This window comes from Petromyzon marinus, chromosome 47 (assembly GCF_048934315.1).
Source record: "Petromyzon marinus isolate PM22_M1 ecotype Great Lakes invasive population chromosome 47, UKy_Petmar_22M1.pri1.0, whole genome shotgun sequence".
NCBI classification, from domain to species: Eukaryota; Metazoa; Chordata; class Hyperoartia; order Petromyzontiformes; family Petromyzontidae; genus Petromyzon; species Petromyzon marinus.
Window position 1 is genome coordinate 8,364,323 of NC_133713.1, and position 22,470 is coordinate 8,386,792.

The window sequence follows — 22,470 nt, forward strand, 5'->3', positions numbered from 1 at the left end:
CCATCGCCATTGTTATCATAATCATAATTATCAACACTAACATTAGGAACGATATAATAATTTGTCATAATAGTGATCGTAATTTGTTACGATCATCGTCAATATCGTCGCCATGCCATAATTGTCAGTGTCGTCATTTGCCGTCGATGTCATCATCACCACCACCACCATCATCACTGTCAACCTAATCACCATCATCACCACCATCATTGCCAACCTAATCATCATCACTGTCAACCTAATCACCATCATCACTACCATCATTGCCAACCTAATCATCATCATCATCATTGCCAACCTAATCACCATCATCACCACCATCATCATTGCCAACATAATCATCATCACTACCATCATTGCCAACCTAATCATCATCATCATTGCCAACCTAATCATTATCATCATTGCCAACCTAATCATCATCATCACCATCATCATTGCCAACCTAATCACCATCATCATCACCACCATCATTGCCAACCTAATCACCATCATCACCACCATCATCACTGTCAACCTAATCATCATCATCCGTCATCGTAGAAAAATCAATCACCATCGAAAACAAAACAAAAACCGCCCAATGCAAATGGCATTGCCCAAATGCTTAAAAATCAATGAAGTTCAACTACTCCATGGGGATACGTTGTCACGGAAAAGTCGCTCTCTTCCGTAACAACTTTGCAGCATCCTCCTGAAGAGAGCCTCGAGACTCAGCGCGAGGCTATCCTTGGCTAGCACAACGCGGAATCAAATACAAAAAAAAACACCAATCAATTTAATCACCTCCAGAATTATGTCGCAGCGTTTCGGAATGCGGATTTTATGTACGGTTTGGGGTTAGGAGTAATATGCTACTGAGTTTATAGGATCGCGTGATAGTAAGTCAGGCTTCATTGGCGCGCGCGTGTGCGTGTGTGCGTGCAGAGGGATCACTTTAAATGTTACATTTGATGAGTGCAGTCACAATTTTACATGCGAGTCTTGCAAAAGCGAGAGTCAATTTTTTTTTCCGCAAGCCACATTTATAGCGTGCCAAGTAATTCTGCCGTAATTCGCTGTTATTAGTCTGAGCGCGAGAAAGCGATATTCGTGACTGTTCCTATGATTTCACGTCACTGCGCATTTGATTTCACGTCACTGTGCATTTTATTTCACGTGACCGTCCCTTTCATGTCACGTGACTGTTCCCTTTAAACGGAGATTCTTTCTTGATTTGAAGCTTTCGTGACTGCAGGAATCTATACTCTTTGGTTCTTTCGATAAAGACACGTAGGTAGAAAATAAAAGAAAATATTTATTATATTTTATACCTACGTGACTTTACCGAAAATTAATATGCCCTCAGTTGGACAAATTATTATATTTATTTCTTTTATTTTATACCTACGTGACTTTACCGAAAATAAAATAAAATAAGTAATTTTCTTTTATTTTTATACCTACTTGACTTTACCGAAAATAAAATAAATATATATTTTTTATTTTGAATACCTACGTGACTTTACCGAAAGAACCAAATAATAGTATGCAGATTAGTTTGTCGGTTAAAAAAGTTTGTTGGACTTTTAAAATAAAATAATATTTTTTGTTTTTAATATCTCCACATCAATTGTGATATCGGCTTTTGTACACAGTGACTCATTAATACGGATTATGTCCCATGACGGGGAACTTCTCACAACATCAAGTCAAATGTAATTGATGAAACCATTAAATGGTCTATCTTACCAAAACCTTTGACCATGCTCTTAATCCACGCAGATGAATGATCCATTCTTTTAATGCGTGTGCCAAAATAATATGCCCTCAGTTGGACTCAAAATAATTAAGTCATCATTATCATTTAGCCATGGTCAATACACTGCTGCTGGTGGTGATGCTGGTGGTGGCGATGGTTACGATAGTGTCGTTGACTTTAATAATGGTGTTAGTGATGACGACGCTGGTGATGCTGGTGGTGGTGGCGATGGTGGTGGCGGTGGTGGCAATGCTGCGGGTGGCGGCTAAGGCGATGCTTGCTGGCGTTCGTGAACACGAACCAGACAGCAGTTAATTACAAGCCAGGCAGGGAGGATGGATGGGGGGCAGCGTGGAAGGTTGTGATGGTGGTGGGGGAAGTGGTGGTTATATTGGGGTGGGCCAAAAGGTGGGTTTTACATGAGACCATTCTGCAGGTTGGCCATAAATACGCGGGCCTGGACAGGCAGGCAGCGCACTGCGCGGAATGAATATTGATTTATCTGAGAGCCCTTATGGGGATCCTGCGTCTCGCAAGTCTGCGAGGGGCGTGCGAGGTGAGAGCGGTAATTGTCAGAAGGGGGAGGCGAGGAGGGTTAGAGGGGAGCGAGTGATGGCGAGGGTGGGGGGCGGGGTGGGGGGGCTCGAGAGCTGTGGCAGCTACGAGTCGGGAATGAAGCGTGGTAATTAACGGAAGTTCATTACGGGCGGAAAATAAACACCGCCATCACCACCACCGTTGCCACCACCACCGTTGCCACCACCACCACCGACACCACCACCACCACCGTCACCACCGCCGGCTTCGTTAGCGAGCGTCTGGTCTCGGTGTCTGCCCGCGAGGGTGCCCCATCGACGCTGACGGGCGCCGTGTGCCAGTTGGGTCCTCATTCCACATTGCCATGGCGCGCGAGCCGGAGGCGGCATTATAATGAGAAGAGCAGGAATGGGTCTTGTGAGACGAGAGTTGGGGAGGCGTCGACCACGGCGAACGTGAACTTTGTAACTTTACCGAGGGGCTTTCGCGCAGGGGGAGAGGCCACCGTCGTCGTTGTTGTTGTGGTTGTCGCCGACTGTCTGTGTCGGGTCGAACGATCGAGTGGCGGTGGCCGCCGCTTTTTCAGACTGCGCTTGCTTCTGCGGCCGTCTGGAACGCGCTCGTCCTTCCGATGTTAGGAAGCCACTGGGAGCTGTGATGCACTTTCAAATCATCATCCAGATTGTAAACGAATTTCTTTAGAATCAGATTTCATTTCGCAGCGCTGCTGTTCCTGTTTAGTTTGTTGTCCTTCAACCGTAATAACCTCCGATAATCACGGTTGGCTACGTTCGGTGCGAAATAAGTTCAACATACGTACATACACAGCAACAACATGCGTACATACACAACAATAACAACATACGTACATACACAACAACAACATGCGTACATACACAACAACAACAACATGCGTACATACACAGCAACAACATGCGTACATACACAACAACAACATACGTACATACACAACAACATGCGTACATACACAACAACAATAACATACAAAGATCCCCCGTATAGCCTTCACAGACTGTAGGGGCAAGTGCTTTTAGCGAGCACCAATGAACGCTGGCACGGCACACGAGGGGGTGGGTGGCCAGCACCACGCCCGACCGCCTTTGTCTCCCCAGTGGCGATGTTTACACATCGCACCAGGTACTCATTTGAGGCCGAGTCGACCTAGGGGACGCCCATGATCGGTTCAGATAATCGTCACCGGTGTTGGCCGTGGGCGGGAATCGAACTCGGGTGTCCAGGTTCGTAGTGCAGCGTAGCGCGAACTGCGACACTACCGCTCCTCTTACGCACACACACGTGTACGCACGCACGCACCAGTTTATAACAGAGCAATTTGCAGGGTTTGCTGATTTTATGGCTATAAGTGCAAATTGCATAAAATGAATTTTTTTTATAATAATTTAAACCTGTAAACAAGATAATAAATAATGTAAAAATAAAATTGATTTTGTTGTCTGAAGTCATGGAACTTTTTTTAACGGCAATATAATTGCACGGGGCCACGCCCACCTCCGTGAATTGCCGAGTGAAAGTACAATAGGTACGCTCGCGTGTACGCGCGGAGGTGTGGACGGGGATGTATCCTCAGAACGATGATCTGCCTTGGTCTACCCACTGCTGGATGAAGGCCTCCCCTCCATCGTCCCGTAATCGCACGATCCACCTCCCGCGCACAAAGCTGGGGTTTGCCGATCGCTCCATCTCCGCTGGAGACGTAATCTCTCGGGGCGCGTTCCCTCACTTAGCCGCCATTCGCTCACCACTCTCGTGCGTCGCCCTTGAGGCTGAGTCGACCTAGGGGAGGCTCAAGACCGGTTCAGGTATTCGTCACTGATGATGTTAGCCGTGAGCGGGACTCGAACTCGGGTCACTGGGTTCATAGGGCAGTGCGCTAACCACGACACTGACGCTCCCCAAACTACCGTCAATACCACCAGCACCACAACCATAGCCATTATCTACTAACAAGTTGTATCATCACCAATATCGCGACCACCAAAACCACCATCAAGCCTCTGTACATTACCAACACCACAACCGCCACCATCATCATCCTCGTTCAATGTCACAACCACTACTACTACCACCATCCCCACTAAAACTACCACCACCATCATCATCATCACCCAATATCACTACCACTTCATCTCCAGAGATGAAGTGAAAAGTTATTTCATTTGTGAATGCTGAAATTTCTTTGTTGTTAGCCTTGTAAAAATAACATTTATATTTCTTTAACTTTGTTTTCCTTTTGAAAATATTACTGGGGGGGGAGGGCTCACAGTACCTTGTAGCCCAGGGGGCCTACACAAACTTAATCCGCCCCTGCCACCACCACTATTACCACCATCCCCACTGTTACCATCATCATCATCACCCAATATCACTACCACCACTACTACCACCACCATCCCCTCCATTATTATCATCATCCTCCTCCACCAACGCAACACCAATGCCACCACCATGACATCATTAAAAGCTATACAAATCTCAACATCGTCGCCACCACCACCACCGCCACCGCCACATCTATAACCACGAACCATCAAGAGCACCAGCAACACCACAACCACCAAATCGACCCACCACCACCACCGTCGTCACCCAACCAACCAACCACCCCCCCCCCCACCCCGACGATACCTTTGCCCTCAACGCGCTGTCGTTAATCAGACTGTGGTCAATACATCCTCAGACACCCCCCCCCAAACCCCGTTTACGTTTTCGAGCCGTGCTCGCTTCGGAAATCTCCGCGAGCCGTGCGGGAAGGGAACACGCACACACAGCCACGACGGCCCGTCGCTCGATCCACTGCTGGATGAGGGCCTCACCCCCCCGCCTCCCCCACCGAGGCATGCGGGTTGCGGCAGGGGAAGTGGCGGTTATTGGGCCATACCTCACACATCTCACATATCTCAGATATCTCACATATCTCAGATATCTCACGTATCTCACGTATCTCACGTATCTCACATATCTCAGATATCTCACGTATCTCACATATCTCACATATCTCACATACTTCACATATCTCACTTATCTCACACATCTCACTTATCTCACACATCTCACATATCTCACATATCTCATTTATCTCAGATATCTCACGTATCTTACATATCTCACATATCTCACATATCTCACATGTCTCACACATCTCACGTATCTCACATATCTCACAAATCTCACGTATCTCACGTATCTCACACATCTCACTTATCTCACATATCTCATTTATCTCAGATATCTCACTTATTTCACTCATCTCACACATCTCACTTATCTCACATATCTCACTTATCTCACATATCTCACTTATCTCACATATCTCACATATCTCACTTATCTCACTATCTCACTTATCTCACATATCTCACACATCTCACTTATCTCACACATCTCACTTATCTCACACATCTCACTTATCTCACACATCTCACGTATCTCACATATCTCACATATCTCACGTATCTCACGTATCTCAGATATCTCACAAATCTCACATATCTCACTTATCTCACATATCTCACTTATCTCACATATCTCACATATCTCACTTATCTCACATATCTCACTTATCTCACACATCTCACTTATCTCACACATCTCACTTATCTCACACATCTCACTTATCTCACACATCTCACGTATCTCACATATCTCACATATCTCACGTATCTCACATATCTCACTTATCTCACATATCTCACATATCTCACACATCTCACTTATCTCACTTATCTCACATATCTCACATACCTCACTTATCTCACATATCTCACTTATCTCACATATCTCACATACCTCACATATATCAGATATCTCACATATCTCACATACATCACATATATCAGATATCTCACATATCTCAGATATCTCACATACCTCACATATCTCAATATCTCACTTTCCTCACATATCTCACATACCTCACATATCTCAATATCTCACTTACCTCACATATCTCATACCTCACATATCTCACATATCTCACAGATCTCACTTATCTCACATATCTCAATATCTCACTTACCTCACATATCTCATACCTCACATATCTCACTTATCTCACATATCTCACATACCTCAATTATCTCACTTATCTCACGTATCTCACACATCTCACTTATCTCACATATCTCACATATCTCACATACCTCACATATATCAGATATCTCACATATCTCAGATATCTCACATACCTCACATATCTCAATATCTCACTTACCTCACATACCTCACATATCTCAATATCTCACTTACCTCACATATCTCATACCTCACATATCTCACATATCTCACAGATCTCACTTATCTCACATATCTCAATATCTCACTTACCTCACATATCTCATACCTCACATATCTCACAGGACGTTGATTAGTGCGGGCTGGCCAAGGAGGGGGTGCTCACAGACGTGCGGCGACGGGCCCGTCCACGTGTCTTGTGACCCCAATTTTAAGTCTCTGCAACTATAATGTATATATATATTTTAAAGAAAATAATTTATGCTAATTTAAAACAGAAGTAACAGCGGATTTTTGCTGCACTGCACTCTGCTGCCCACAGCGGCGGCCGCAGCAGTAGCCTACAGCAACACGTTCGTGCATGGTTGATGGTGGTGGTCGACAGCGCAAGCGACGCCTGTCCCAGCCTCAACCCCGCTGAGCATCCGAGGCCTGCTTGGATCGGGCTCATTCATTCATCCCCGGCACCTCCGAGCGGCACGGCTCGGCCACGCACGGTGTGAAAGAAGTTCAACGCGCACATCTCACGGTTTCCCGGATGGGTTGGTTGGTTGGTTGAGGTCGCGGGTAGCCACCACAGGGCCAAGGACACGGTCACAGCCACTCGGGATGGTGGCTGGCGGATGGTCAAGAGCAATGACGGAATGCCAGCACAGGCGGCCACTCCGCTGCACGTGACTGCTGCCTGTAGTCCAGCGCCGTGTGGAGGCGGCAGTGAGGGGTTTGTGGATCACCGCGCGCAGATGTCGCGCGAAGCTCCCCTTCTTTCCACCCCGTGGGCGTCGAGGAGTAAGTCCGTACCCCTGGCTCGCCAGGAGAATGCGGGTAAGGCAAAGAAAGTTCAGTCCGCTCCTTCCTCCTCCCACACGTGTAAACGCTCGTTCATTGTCCGATACACACACACAAAAAAAACCCGGCCCGTTGAACGCGTTGTAGTGCTTTCGCGACCGATAATATCCATAACAGAGGTTGTTGGGTTAGATCGCAAGAATATAAATGTGTCGTTTAACACGCCAACAGCCGATACACAATCCAAGGCGGTGTTCAACGGCACATTTTATATTTACACGATATATTGACGCGATCTCGCCCAACAACACCTTCTATCACGGAATAACACCGACATACACAGAGGACCGCAGAGCTTTGTGCAGGTGTGGGGGGTGGGTGGGGGTGTCGGGGGTGTGTGGGGGGGGGGTGTGTGGGGGGGGGTGTGTGGGGGGGTGTGGAGGTGTGAGGGAGGTGGAGGGGGTGTGGGGGGTGTAGTAGGGTGTGTGTGGGGGGTGTGGGGGTGTGTGGGGGTGTGGGGGAGGTGGGGGTTATGGGGGGGTGTGGGGGAGGTGGAGGGGATGTGGGGGTGTGTGTGGGGGTGTAGAGGAGGTGGGGGGTGTGGGGGTGTGTGGGGGGGTGTGGGGGGGTGTGGGGGGTGTGGGGGGGTATCGGGGAGGTGGAGGAGGTGTGGGAGGGGTGTGGGAGCTCATACAGTATATATATGGTGGGGGGGGAGGAAGTAGGCAGAATTCTAAACTAAACAATTTTTGTTTTATTTGACCAGGTAAGGCCCCACTGAGCTGTGTAGCTTTTTTTTTTCAGAAGCGACCTGGCCTATCGCAAATTCTCGCTCAGAGAAGTGGGGGCTTATCACGCGGCAACGGAGAGCAACCAAAAAGTCTCCACGCCTGATGTTGGTTCTAAATGTGGAGGGGAAAACCGGAGGACCGGGAGAAGAAAATCCACGTGACCACGGGGAGAGAGAGACACGCAAACTCCAAATAAACGGCAGGCGTCGTCAGGATCGGGATACAACCCACGACCTCATGTAAACCAGGCGAGGGAGTTAACATATCACCACGGGGAGAGAGAGAGAGAGAGACGCACTCTCCAAATATACTACAGCAGGCATCGGCAGGGTCGGCATCGAAACCACGACCTCCCGCACACCAGGCGAGGTAGTTAACATCTTGGAGATGGGGTGTGTGGATGTGGCTGCTGCTGTGATCGTCAACTGCGTCATCGGAGTGGACAAAGAACCAGCCGAGCTCGCGTGCCAGGACAGGGGACCAGACCACGGATGGCATCGCCAGACCACGCGAAAGAGAGAGTTTGGCGTGGCCGTCATCCAGCAGTGGATAGACCGCGGCTGACGATGACGGCGGTGGTGAGGATCACACCCTCCGATTTGCCCGCGCCTCCTATCAGCAGGGTGGGATACGTACGGCGCAAAAGAAGTTCGACGCACACGAGACGCCGTCGAAACTTCATTTTTTTTTAGCCCGGGTCTGCGCGGGTCGGCGACCCGTACATTTTTTTTCCCGCACCCGGCACACCACATCGAGCACACCCCTCGCTGCCGGCCGTGTTCACCGGTCGCGGATGACATCGGCGGCTCAGTCAGATTTGCGTCTGAGCCTGAAGCCCTCCGATCGGTCAATTTCCGCTCCCCGCCGGCCAAACTTGGGCCGGGAATTCAGCGAGACGCGACAGGCCTCGGCCAAGCGGGAGGGACGCGACGGCGACTCCATTGGGAATCATCGGTAGTGTCGTGGTTGTTGTTGTTGTTTTCGTGTTTTCACCGTATGGAATCCGATGAACGTCGAGGGTTTCTTTTTCACGGACGTCCCAGTAAGTTGTCACACCATGGACCTACACCGAGCCGCTCGCTGTCTCCAGATGAGGTGCTGCTGGTAGACAACAAAGACAGCAGTCTGAGCCAGAGGGTCAATACAACGAGAAAGACAAAGCCAAAGATCCCCCCCGTCGCCGCCGCAGCAGCCTATAGCCTTAACAGACTGTTGGGGCAAGTGCTGTTAGCGAGCAGCACCTGTGAAGGCCGGCACGGTACACCGAGGAGTGGGTGGCCAGCACCACGCCCGGTCGCCTTTGTCTCCCCAGTGGCGATGTTTACACACAGCACCAGGTTACTCATTTGAGGCCGAGTCAACCTAGGGGAGGCCCAGGACCGGTTCGAATAATCGTCACCGGTGTTGGCCGTGAGCGGGAATCAAACTCGGGTAGCCGGGTTCGTAGCGCAGCGTGCTAATCGCTGTGTGTGTTCGACTGCACGTATCGATGGTTCAATTGAAATGTGCACTTTTATTACGGGGTTGTGTTGTTGTCTTGGGGGGGGGGGTCCGGGACTGTTGTTGTTTTGTTGTCTTGTCCAAGGTTGCGTTTAGTGTTGAAAAATCGACAAGAATTTAAGTGCTTGTGCAGTTTGAATGTATATGCTTTGTATATTTATTTAGCGTGACTTGTTTTCCTCTCCTATACTTAGCACCCCTATCGGTTTTTTTTGTAACCGTTTGCTGTTGTAACTTTCTGACCCGCCCCTACTGGAACGTCTGTGACAAAAGCGCTTCATAGCTTATCGGATTCCTCCTCCGAGGTAAGTGAAGATTCTGACATCATGTCGTGGAGCTGCGGTGGAACGGGTAACGCGCCGACTTGCGCTCCCAAGCCAAGCCCCCTGAGTTCGACACTGGACCGCGGCTAACATCAGTGGCGAGTGACACCTGAACCGGTCCTGGGACTCCCCTTTAAGCGTCACCGCACTGACCAGCATGGTGAAGTATGGACAAACAGCCCATCCTCCCGTGACCGACACAGCGTGGGCAGCCCATCGTCCAGGAGCGGATGAAAATGATTAGAGTGATCTATTGTTAATGCGGTGGATGTGCATGTTGATTAAACACACTTATCGACAGACCAGTCCCAGCCATTGATGTTTCCCAATTGTTAAATCATGCATTTCTTAGCCTGTCTTAAAGCTTCCTCCCTTTAGGTTGACTCAGCCTTAAACGAACACCCACTACGGGAGATGAATGCGCTTTGTGTTTGTTTGCGGCCACACCAACGCCCTCGCTTGCTGTTCCGCCCTTAATAGGTTCTCGCGAACAGCACTTGCTCCGACAGCTTATTGAGACTGTATGGGGGGGTCCTTGCCTTTAATATGTACTCGGAGCCTATGGTACAAAGATGTAGGTGACAACGCTCGAGGCTATGAGATTGAATAAAACAAAGATTCCCCCGTATAGCCTGTAACAGACTTAACACGTAGGTTTTCGCGACCAATATTATTCATAATAAAGGTTTTTGGGTTAGATCGCGTTATTTATAAATGTGTCGTAACCCTCCACCATCCGACACGGCCAATCAGCAAAAAAAGTGTCACGTTGACAAAAGACAATTAGTTCACTACTTTAGCCCACCAGTGTGTTGAAGAGTGAATCCACAATACACCGGTGGGCTAAAGTAGTGAACTAATTGTCTTTTGTCAACGTGACACTTTTTGCTGATTGGCCGTGTCGGGTGGTGGAGGGTTACGACACATTTATAAATAACGCGATCTAACCCAAAAACCTTTATTATGAACTGTAACAGACTGTTGGGACAAGTGCTGTTAGCGAGCACCTATGAAGGCCGGCACGGCACACGAGGGGGTGGGTGGCCAACACCACGCCCGGCCGCCTTTGTCTCCCAAGTGACAATATTTACACACACTGCACCAGGTACTCATTTGATGCTGAGTCTACTTAGGGGACGCCCAGGACCGGTTCAGATAATTGTCACCGGTGTTGACCGTGAGCGGGAATCGAACTCGGGGCGCGGGGTTCGAAGCGCGGTGCGCTAACCGCTATGGTACCGCTCCCCACAAGGTGCACACACACACACACAAGCGCGCACGCACACACACGCACAACAACAACCGACATTCGCCACTAAGTGGCGGTAACGTCACCACGACGCCTGTGCCAGGCTATGTGCACCTTGAGGCCACGTGAAGTGTCGAACGCCCGCGGGCAGGAGGTCACGGGGCAGACCCAGGTGCCACGGGTCGCCTGACTGAGATGACTGAGATGACTGGCTGATGCACCACCTGTGCCCCCGACTGTGCCAACTTGCTGTGTTTTAGCCACCCAGCGCTCCGCTCGTTGTTGTGAGCGTCGCTCCTCCGCCCTCTGTTGTTGTTGGAGGGCGACTCCCTCCAACTGCCCAGCAGCGTCTTTCACGAGCCTCCTCCACAGAGGCCGATCTTGACACCGCTGGTACCAGTCATCGGCAAGTCCACTCAGCTCCACGTCCTCATGTACCACATCACTCCATCTCTTCTCTAGCCCGTGCCGCGCCCGTTTTGCCTCCTCGATCCGGCCGAACAAAAGCTGTTTGGGCATGTGGTGATTGGACATGCGGGTTACATGGCCCAGCCAACGCAGCCTTGCCTGCCGGAGGAGCTCACCGATGGGACTTTGTCCAGATCTTTCAAGGATTTGTGAGCTCCTCACACAATCCAGCCTGGTTAAACCAAGGATGGATCGTAGGCAGGCCAGCCTAAATGTTTCTAACTGGCGAAGATGTTCCATTAGGGGGGTCCACGTTTCGCAAGCGGAGAGAAGAGAGGGAATGACCGTGGCGGAGAAGACCTGAAGCTTCGTGCGGAGCGACAGACCAGGTAGCTTCCACACAGCGTTACGCAACCGATGAAAATATAATGCCGCTCGACTGATTCGGAGTGAGACCTCTGCTGTTAAACCGGAGCCGGTCACTCACACGCACAAAGATAAAAGATCCCCCATATAGCCTTAACAGACTGTAGGGGCAAGTGCTGTTAGCGAGCACCTATGAAGGCCGGAACGGTACACGAGGGGGTGGGTGGCCAGCACCACGCCCGACCGCACACTCACGCACACACACGCACGCACACGCACGCACACGCACGCACGCACACGCACGCACATACGCACAAACACGCACATACGCACACGCACGCACACACATGCACACACGCACGCACACACGGAGGCGCGCACGCATGCGCTGCAGGATGTATTTTGCATTCAGTCACTCGCGACCTTGGCACAGCGAACACAAAATTCTCTCTCTCTCACCCACAACTCTCTCTCTCACTCTCACCCACAACTCTCACTCTCACCCACAACTCTCTCTCTCTCTCGCACCCACGCAGCGGCCGATTCAGAATCCACACTCAACACGGACAGCAATTTACTACTCTCGCTCTCTCTCTCTCTCGTTATATAAGCAAAATAATTGTGAACTATAAACACGCGCCTCTGTTCGCCGGTTTAATCTCCAACCCAATTATTTTCGATTTGTCGAAGCTGAGCCGACCAGCACCAAGATACATCCGTCGTGAGAGATAGAGAGGGAGACACACCGACAAGAGATGAGTTGACCGCACACGTGAACCTCTCGCGATAAGAATTAGGAGACATCAATTGGTTTGGTTAAGGGGGTCTGGGGGAAGGGTTCTTCCACCTCGCACGGGCATGGAATGTTCGGCTCAGAATGGACACTGAAGTATACCCGGTAAGTTTGTTCACGTGCCAAACATGCATCTTAACACTGCTGTAGTAATTGTGCACGTGGTTGCTATTGGGGAGCGGTGGCGACGTGGTTAGCGCCCCGCGCTACGAACCCGGCGAACCGAGTTCGTTCACCGTTCTCGGTCACCAACGCCCGTGACGATGATCCGAAGCGGTCCTGGGCCTCTCCTAGGTCGACTCAGACTCAAATGAGTACCTGATGCGATGTGTAAAATATCGCCACCGGGGAGACAAAGGCGGCCGGGTGTGGTGCTGGCCACCTGCCCCCTCGTGTGCTGTGCCGACATTCATAGGTGCTTGCTAACGGCACTTGCCCCAACAGTCTGTTACAGGCTATACGGGGGATCTTTGTCTTTGTGGTTGTTGTCGTTGTTGTTGGTAAATGTACCCATACTTTATAAATTAACAAAACTCAACACGTTCCTCGATAACACCGTGTAGCTTTCAAAAGGAAGCGTATACTGTTCAAAAAATAGGCGACGTTTCGGGCAATGCTCCTTCAAAGCGCGTAAATCATAGCACACACACACGCATGTTTAGCGCACATCAAAATGCACCTCTTTTGAAGGTGACACAATCATTACGCAAAGTAAGGTACGTCAGTGTCTTAAGTGAACACTCAGCTTGCCTGCATGCAGTATATCTCTATACACTACTTCATTATTTTGCAGTTAATTTTCGTGTTTTCTAAGTTGAAACAAGTCAATGTTGTTTACAGATCTTTGCCAGCCCACTGCTGGATTTTGTGCTAATTCACTGCTATATCGGTCACGGGTCATGTGTTCGTGTGTTTGTGTGTGGGGGGGGGGGGGGGAGGAGGTTTGACCATACTTCACCCCGCTGGTCATGCGGGGTTGGTGAAGGGAGCGCTTAGCTCGCAACTGATGTTAGCCGTGGTGGAATCACCACCGGAGGTCATAATGCAGTGCGCTAACCACTGCGCCACCGCTCCACTCTCCGAGTCGAACACGTGTAACCCATGCGCTTCGTGCAAAGGGAATGAAAAGTTAACTCGAACCAACATTCTACACGAGGGTCGGTTAAAACTACTTATGAGAAACGTGATGTTTCAACGTCTCTTAGACGTTCGTGAGACGTTAACCGTGACGCTTGACTCGTACGCGACAGCGAGGCTCCCAACTGTAAGTTTGTAAGTTTGAATCATGACCAAAGTCCACTTAACCCCACCATCATCATCATCCATATGGGGTGAATAAAATCAGTAGCACCTTCTACGCAGTGAAACCAACAGTGGCTGGCGTCCCGAATTCGGACTCGTCCTTGCCATATGAACGTGGAATTCCCTCCACTGGTTCAGCGCGGTCACTGAAGTTATTCGAGCATCGAGGTAGAACGCTGAGATCGCATTCAACTGATATGCACGCAATACACATGTTGGGTAGTGGAGCGGTGGCGCAGATGGTTAGCACACTACGCAACACAACTTGACTGTCTGAGTTCGATTCCTCGGCGCGGCCAACACCAGTGGCGAGCGATATCCGAACCGGTGCCGAGCCCTCCCTCCCCATTCACCAATCCGCAATGACCAGCGAGGTGAAGTATGGTCAAACAACCCTCACGAACGACGAGTTTGCGGAGTCTTACATCCGGCAGGATATTTACAAAGGGGTGACCATCGTCGTCATTACTGTTATGATTATTATTTAAAAGAGACTCGCAGTGGTGCACCTTGTTACGAAGTTAAAGGGCTCGCATAAAGCCATCGCCGTCTGTTCCATGCAGGTCACCTGCAAAGTATAAATTTACGTCACGACTAACATCTTTTCAGCCCTTTGTCAATCCACTGCTGGATGAAGTCCTCCCAAGGGGGGATTGTTTGACTTGACCATACTTCACCAGACTGGTCAGTGCGCGTTGCATTAGGGGTGGGGGGGTGCTTGTCCAGCTATCACTCGCCACTGATGTTAGCCGTGCGCAGGGTTTATTCATGCCAAAGTGCGCTAACCACTGTGCCACCGCTCCCCCACCCGCCGTCTCCCATCGCTACACATTGGGGCACAAACACCAATATTGTAAAGATGCATCCCAATTTGGCTTTGCTCCATCGCACCAAGTCCACTCGCAGACGTTACACACTATATATTTTGTAGCAGTACTTATAAACTACGGTGGCCAGTTGCGTAAAATGTACCTAAGTTAATTCCCCACCCTAATTAACATTACAAAACTAAGTGGGGGAAATAACACGTAATATATTTACTAAAGCATTTTTTTTGATATTCATCAATTTATTTTTAAAATTTCACCAGGTAAGGCCCACTGAGCTATATAGCTCATTTTCAGAAACGACCTGGCCACAAATAACAGCTCAACGAAGTGGCTCATCATCACGTGGACATTTTTATATCAGCCGAATACTCTAAGCGCACGTTCATTCTAAATGCGGAGGGGAAAACGGGAGGAGCGGGAGAAAATCCACGAGACCACGGGGGAAAGAGATAGACACGCAAACTCCAAATAAACAGCAGCAGGCGTCAGGGTCGGGATCGAACCCACGACCTCCTGTATACCAGGCGAGGGAGTTAACATCTCGAAACTGGCCGCAGACAGCCTGGCTATCTCTCATTTGGGGCTGCACGCGTGGTCCCAACTCGTCGTGCACCTGGCATGCGACTGTAGGGAAAAGAGGATCACAGCAACGTTGTTTATGATTTCGTTTGCAAATAAACCACAGCCCCCCCTCCCCGCCTTTCTCCCAGAATAGACGACCCTGCCCCCCACTCTCTGTACCACCCCCCCCCATATACCGAGGCAGGCATCCAGCCTGGGCAACCATTAATCGAGCTCTTTTTAATCTCTCCTTCCTCCTTCTCCCCGATGTCCCCCCCTCTCTCTCTCGCTCTCCTCTCCCCAATCTCACTCCTCTCCCCCACTCGCTCTCTCTCATCTCCCCTGCATCTTTCCCTCCCCTTCCCTCTCCCCCTCCCTCCTCGCTCTCTCTCCCCATCTCGCTCGCCTCTCCTCTTCCCAATTCTACTCCGCTCTCTTTTTTTTACGATCAGAGGAAACAAGAATATGCTCGGTGTAGTCGGCACTTTGCTTCGTTCATCATTTCGGTTTTTTTAATGCTTTGCTTTATGTAACCCCCCCCCCTTTTAAATGAAATATTTCACAATAGATTTCACGCTCTTTCCCTATTTCCGCTGCCCCTCTCCTTTCCTCTGCCCCCCCCCCCCCTCTCTCCCCATCTCGCTCGCCTCTCCTCTCCCCCAACTCTACTCCGTCTCACTCATCTCTGCCTGCCTCTCTCCCTCCCTCCCTCCTCTTCCCTCTCCCCACTTCCACCCTCCTCCCCTACCCGCCCTGGTCGTCTTGTGTAACAAGTATCGGAAAGGCATTATGTGTTGTGCGGGGATGGTGGATGGTGAACGGGGCGTGCATGGGGGATTGAAGCCGGCCCTGCTTTGGGGCCCGCGTGAGCCGTCGGGATGGGGGCTGTAGATTGTTGCATGTTTTATAGATGAAGTCTTGATTGGACTAAGCTTCAAGTGCCCGTGCGTCAGCGAAGGAATCAGTCTCCCCACCCACCCACCCATCTCTCTCTCTCGCTCGTTCGCTCGCTCTCTCTCCATAAAGATTTTACGGTACGGAGCAGATCGGGTCAAATGATGGTTATTTGATGCCCATTTACTCGTCTTTTGTCAGTGGTGACTGCGACACACCACAGCAACATCACTCATCCCCCCCCTACTTTAATCAGCATTTATGGAAAGCCCCAGCTGCTGACAACGAATGACTTACAGAGCCCACTGGAGCCCCCCCCGGCCCCCACCAACAGATTGTGAGCCACCACAATCGCCACCACTACCACCACCGCCACCACTACCACCATCACCATCACCACCACCGCCACCACCACCACCACCGCCACCACTACCACCACCACTACCACCACCACTACCACCCCATCACTACCACCACGATCATCGCCACCACCGCTACCGCCACCACTAACACCACCACCCCACCACCACCACCACCGCCACCACCACCACCACCCCATCACTACCACCACCATCACCGCCACCACCGCTACCACCACCGCTACCACCACCGCTACCACCACCGCCACCACCGCCACCACCACCACTACCACCACCACTACCACCACCGACACCACCACCACCACCCCACTGGCTCCTTTCAATCGAGGCGCTTACAAAATAAAAACGAGTCACGCACCAAAAGGTACCCGGGGGGCTCCTCGGCGCATCGCGCACCGAACGTCGGCAGTTGCCGAAGACCTGCGTCGTGGTGCTCTGACCTCGGGTCACCTTCGGCGTGAATTCGAACGAACGCGATCCGCCGACGGCAGCAGCGGCAGCGGTAGCGGTGACGAGAAGTCGGCCCCGGATGGGTTTTGTCATCATTAGGACTCGTCAGTGCAGCGAGAGGCGCCAATGCTCGCTGCTGTTGCTGCAGGGTCTGCCTCTGCGACGCATGATTATACTGCAGCGTCCTTCCGGACGATCTTTGCTCGTTGGAGAGTGATGGGAAGGGGAGGACAAAGAGCTCGCGGTCCGAGTTGCACTTTTGCAAACCATCATTTTTTTTATTTTTTTTGGGGGGGGGGGGGCGAGGGGCGATTTGCCCCCCCCCTCCCCCGAGTGGCGAGTGGAGATCTCTCCACGCTTCGTCCAATAACTGGAACCATTTGTTAAAAAAAAAAACACGTGGTCGTGGCTCTTGGGTTTAAATGTTATATATATTGTTTGTTTGCCGTGGTTAAGGCAAATAGTGCGAACGTTTGCGATCTGAAACACGACGAGAACAATCCTCTAGACCCCTCCCACCCCCTCCCTACAACTCCCTTCCACATTTGTAAACGAAACAGTTGAAAAATTTTTTGGCTGCTATAAATGTCCAGGTGGTAAGCCACTTCGTTGAGCGATCATTTGCGGCGGCCAGGTCGCTTTTGAAAAAATAAGTTAACATCTTATAGTGCTTGGCCTTTACCTGGTCGGAGAACAAAAAAGTTCAGTTTGATCTGTATACATTTTTTTCAAGTTATTTATTTAGCGTTCCTATACTTTGCACTCCGTATCGTGTTTATTTTTTTTATCGTTGTGACGTTCATCATCTTCATCCAGCGGTGGATTATGATCATCATCATCCATCAGTGGATGATGATGATGATGATCAGTGGATGATGATGATGATCATGACGGAATAGAGAGATTTATGGCGTTTATCTACTCAGGGCAGCCTCACTGAGCCTCAGAACTCTCCTCGTTGAGGAAGGTCTCAACATTGAGGTGTTTGTGAGCCAAATCCAGTTCACGAGTAAGTTATAATTTTAGCAGTACAACAACAACAACCACCACACTCTTTGGGTCCTTCGGTAAAGTCACGTAGGTAGAAAAATAATAGACCACGACGTGACTTTACCGAAAGACCCAAAGAGTATGGATTCCTGCAGTCACGAAAGCTTCAAATCAAGAACAACAATCACATCAAGTGAAGAGAAACTGCACCCCCCCCTTCCTCCTCCGAAGAACCACACGCGAGAGAGACAGCACGCAGAGACCCCCACAACACACAAACACAGAGATAGAGAGCCTCAATCCGCACAAAAATCCAAGGGGCACTGAATGATTAACGTCCCACTGAGTGTAGTCGCGTGTGTTTGGCAATGCCAATGAAGTGACCGGCGTAGCTTACAGTCTCTGCTTCATCGTCAGAGAGCAAACAACAACAACAACAACGCCACAGTCAGACGCATGAAATATTAATGACGTTGTTTATTTATGTCGCCGTGTTAAAAAAAAAAATTCGACCGCATCTCGAGACTCCCGGTCGGTGCGGGTCCTTGCCAGAGCGCTTTACAAAAACATTTTGACTGAAAACTTTCGTGACTGCAGGAATTCCTGTTCTTTGGCCCTGTCGGTAAAGTCACGTAGATAGAAAAATTATAATAATACAAATAAAGCGAATAAAAATAAAAATAATAATAAAATACATAAAAATAAAAACCACGACGTTTCCATCGCAACACAAGCGTTTAACACGTAGGCTTTCGCGACCAATATCATCCATAACAGAGGTTTTTGGATTAGATCGCGTAAACACAAGCGGTCGTTGCGATCGAAACCTTGTGGGTTTTGTTTTTATTTATTTTTTATTTTATTTTCATCATTTTAATTTGTATTCACTTTATTTTTTAAATTATTACTTTCGTTCTATCTACGTGACTTTACCGAAAGAACCAAAGAATACGCCTTACAAATAGATTCAAGATTCCCGGCCACTTCCCAGTATCCTCCCCTTCCCCCGCCTCCCTCCCCCCACCGTCTCCGCCAGAAACACGGCAGCTGGAGAGGGAAGGGGAGAGGATGGGGGGGGGGTAGCATTGATGACCCCCACGAAGTCACGGGAATTTGAATGTCGTTTCAAAGATGAATATATAAATATACAAATGCGTCGGGTAACTTGGAATGCAAAGGACGGGCCCCAAGTCGGCTTCCTGGCGCGAGAACTCGGACGGGGAGACCCCGCTGATGGATCGTGCCCACGTGCAGGGAACCTCGCGAAGACTTTGGGCGCACATTCGTCAACGCTCTTACTGCTGCTGCTCCTGCTGCTGCTCCTGCTGCTCCTGCTGCTGCTCCTGCTGCTCCTGCTGCTACTGCTGCTCCTGCTGCTACTGCTGCTGCTCCTCCTGCTGCTCCTGGTGCTCCTGCTCCTACTGCTGCTGTTCCTGCTGTTGCTGCTGCTCCTGCTGTTGCTCCTTCTGCTGCTGCTCCTGCTGCTGCTCCTGCTTCTGCTGCTGCTACTGCTGCTGTTCCTGCTGTTGCTGCTGCTACTGCTGCTCATATTCTTGCTCCTACTGCTGCTCCTGCTGCTGTTGCTGCTGCTCCTGCTGCTGCTGCTCCTACAGCTCCTGCTGCTCCTGCTGCTGCTACTGCTGCTGCTCCTATTCTTGCTCCTATTGCTGCTGCGGTGTTTCCAGGATGCATAACGCCCATGTTGCGGGTAATTTCTTCAGCGGTTAACATTTTTATTTTATTCCGTCGTTTGAAAATAATAAAATCGCCTTCGCCTGTAAGTAACGTCTCCAAAATGTGCCCCGATATTGGTCTAACGGTGGGAGGGAAGCTCTCTTAGTAAATGAATCCCCGGGTCCCACCACCGACGCACTGTATATGTGGAATATCAGAAGAGCTCCAATCTCGCGTCTCCGCCTACGAAGGGAGGGAAGGCGCCTTAGTCCATAGGGCCGTCGTTCACGAGAGACTCGGGGATGCAGCTTCATGATGCTCGGGGTCTCGGTCGGCTTGGATCGGCCCTCGTTAGCGGTCGGTCTGAGCGAGAGCATCGCCGGTCTTCGGTGTTGCCTCGCGGGACGGAGTGTCCGTAAAAGATATCATCCATTATTTAAATAAAAAAAACCCACAAAGACGCGAGTAATGGGACAGCAGTTTGAGCCAGAGGTCAATACAGCTAGAAAGACAAAGCCAAAGATCCCTCCGCCGCCGTCTATAGCCTTCACAGACTGTTGGGACAAGTGCTGTTAGCGAGCACCTATGAAGGCCGGACACGGCACACGAGGGGTTAGGTGGCCAGCACCACGTTCGACCGCCTTTGTCTGCCCAGTGGCGATGTTTACTACACACCGCACCAGGGTACTCATTTCATTCTAAGTTGGTCTAGTGGAGTCCAAGGAGCGGTGCAGATAATCGTCACCGGTGTTGGCCGCGAGCGGGAATCGAACTCGGGTGGCCGGGTTCGTAGCGCAGCGTCGCGCTAACCACGACGCCACCGCTCCCCACACACACACACACGCGTACGAACACGTGGATACACGTGGGTCGTGTGATCGTAGGGAGTCTCGTCCACTCTAACCCCCCCCCGCCACCGCGTGTCTGATGGCGATGGGCGTCGTAGTCGCGATTTTTTTTTATTCAAACAGTCCCCACGTGTTCCGCCAAAATCTCGGCAACGTTAAACAAAATGTTTAAAAACAGAAAGCGCGCAACGGCGCTGGTGCCGGACGGAGTGGGTCTCGAAAGCTGAGCAATCAGCTGCAAATCACTCGAGTGCGATTTCACGCAAACAGCAGCGGCAACAACATTTCACGTCGTCGTCGTCGTCTTATTTTATATTTATAGAACGGCCGTTTTCTCAGGGCGCTTTCTGTCTCACACAGTTCGTAAAACGGTGCGCTAAAGGCACGGTCGAGGTGAAAGAGGGGTGCAAGGGTCGAAACCGTGCAGGACCCCCCTCCTGAAAATGAGTCTCGAGACTCGGCGAGGCTCTTCTGGCTATACGAACGTCGTCTGGATATACGAACGTCGTCACGACAAACTGCCGGACATCATTCCATCATCACTTCTGCTTACGTGTGCGCGCGCGGCGTGTGTCTTGTGTGTAAATATGCTTCAATCCACACACACACCCCCCCCGCCCCCGGCAGACAATCGACGCACTTGAGAGTTGTCCACGCGCGCGGCCCGTAACCCAGCGATGTGTGGAGGCAGCGAGGGTTGGTGGATGGCGCAAACGCCGTGAAGCTCTCCCCTCCCGTGGGTGGCGAAGTGCCGCCTACCCTGCACGGTTCGTCGGGAGAACTCGACGCGGACAGAAAAGATGTTCCATCTCATCGAGGGGTTTTACTTTTTTTAACGACGCGCTTTTGCCATTTTGCCTTCACAGGAATTATACATGGTTACATTAGCATCGGGCTGGTGGGGAAACGCGATGGGGGTTTGGGTGTTGAGGAAGGGGGGGAGGGATGGCAAGGAAGGGTGATGACAGGGAAAGAGAGGGGGCGAGGTTAGGAAGGGGAGGTGGGAGGATGGTGAAGGTTTTAAGGATGCGGACAGAAAGTAGTAGAGAGATACGGGATCGAGTGTTGCCCCCTTGCACGTAGTGGTTTCCTGCCACGTGTAAGCACTCATTTGTTGGCTGATAACACCCGAGCATGTAGAGGAGCGCAGAGCTTGGTGAGAGGAATTTGGTACCGCCCCCTGCCTTACCGACACTCCTCTGTGGCTCCTCCCATGCAGCTCAATGGGGTTTAAACAAAAATAATATATATCTGGTGCACCAACTATTAGCTCGAAGTCACATCCAGAAAGAGGTAAAATGGTAATCATGTTAATAGCAACATGAAAACAATTCTATTGGAATTGGTCTATTAAATGAATAGTTTCACAACTCTGCGACATACAATTAAGCAGCGTGTTCGGTAGTAGTCATGTTAACGCACAGGCGTCACGTGACTACAATCATCACCGGTGTTGCCCGTGAGTGGGACTCGAACTCGGGTGGCCGGGTTCGCAGTGTCGCTCACCGCGACGCGACGAATCTGCCCCCACCGACTTTTTGAGTTTGCCGCTCACGGCCAACCAACATCGGTGACGAATGTCTGAAGCGCTCCTGGGCGCCGGCTAGGTCGACTCAGCCATAAATGAGTACTCGGTGCGGTGGAGAAACACGCAGCACTGGGTTATCTGGCTTGACCATCGGAACGTGAAACTGTAGCTCTTCATCAACATCAGCCATTACGAAAGAAAAAAAGGATTGCAGAGACAAAGCCGCCGGGCTGATGCTGAGGCT

General features: G+C 50.5%; 1 protein-coding gene across 1 annotated transcript in view; it reads left to right on the plus strand.

Moving 5' to 3' along the window:
* The first annotated feature begins 12,382 nt into the window (after positions 1-12,382).
* The window catches only part of LOC116952597 (schwannomin-interacting protein 1-like), a 186,860-nt gene continuing 176,772 nt past the window's right edge, over positions 12,383-22,470 (plus strand). Inside the window, exon 1 of the mRNA XM_032972104.2 lies at positions 12,383-12,874. Within this exon, the coding sequence (XP_032827995.2) occupies positions 12,854-12,874 (21 nt within the window). The 5' untranslated portion in view covers positions 12,383-12,853. The remainder of the gene's footprint in view (positions 12,875-22,470) is intronic.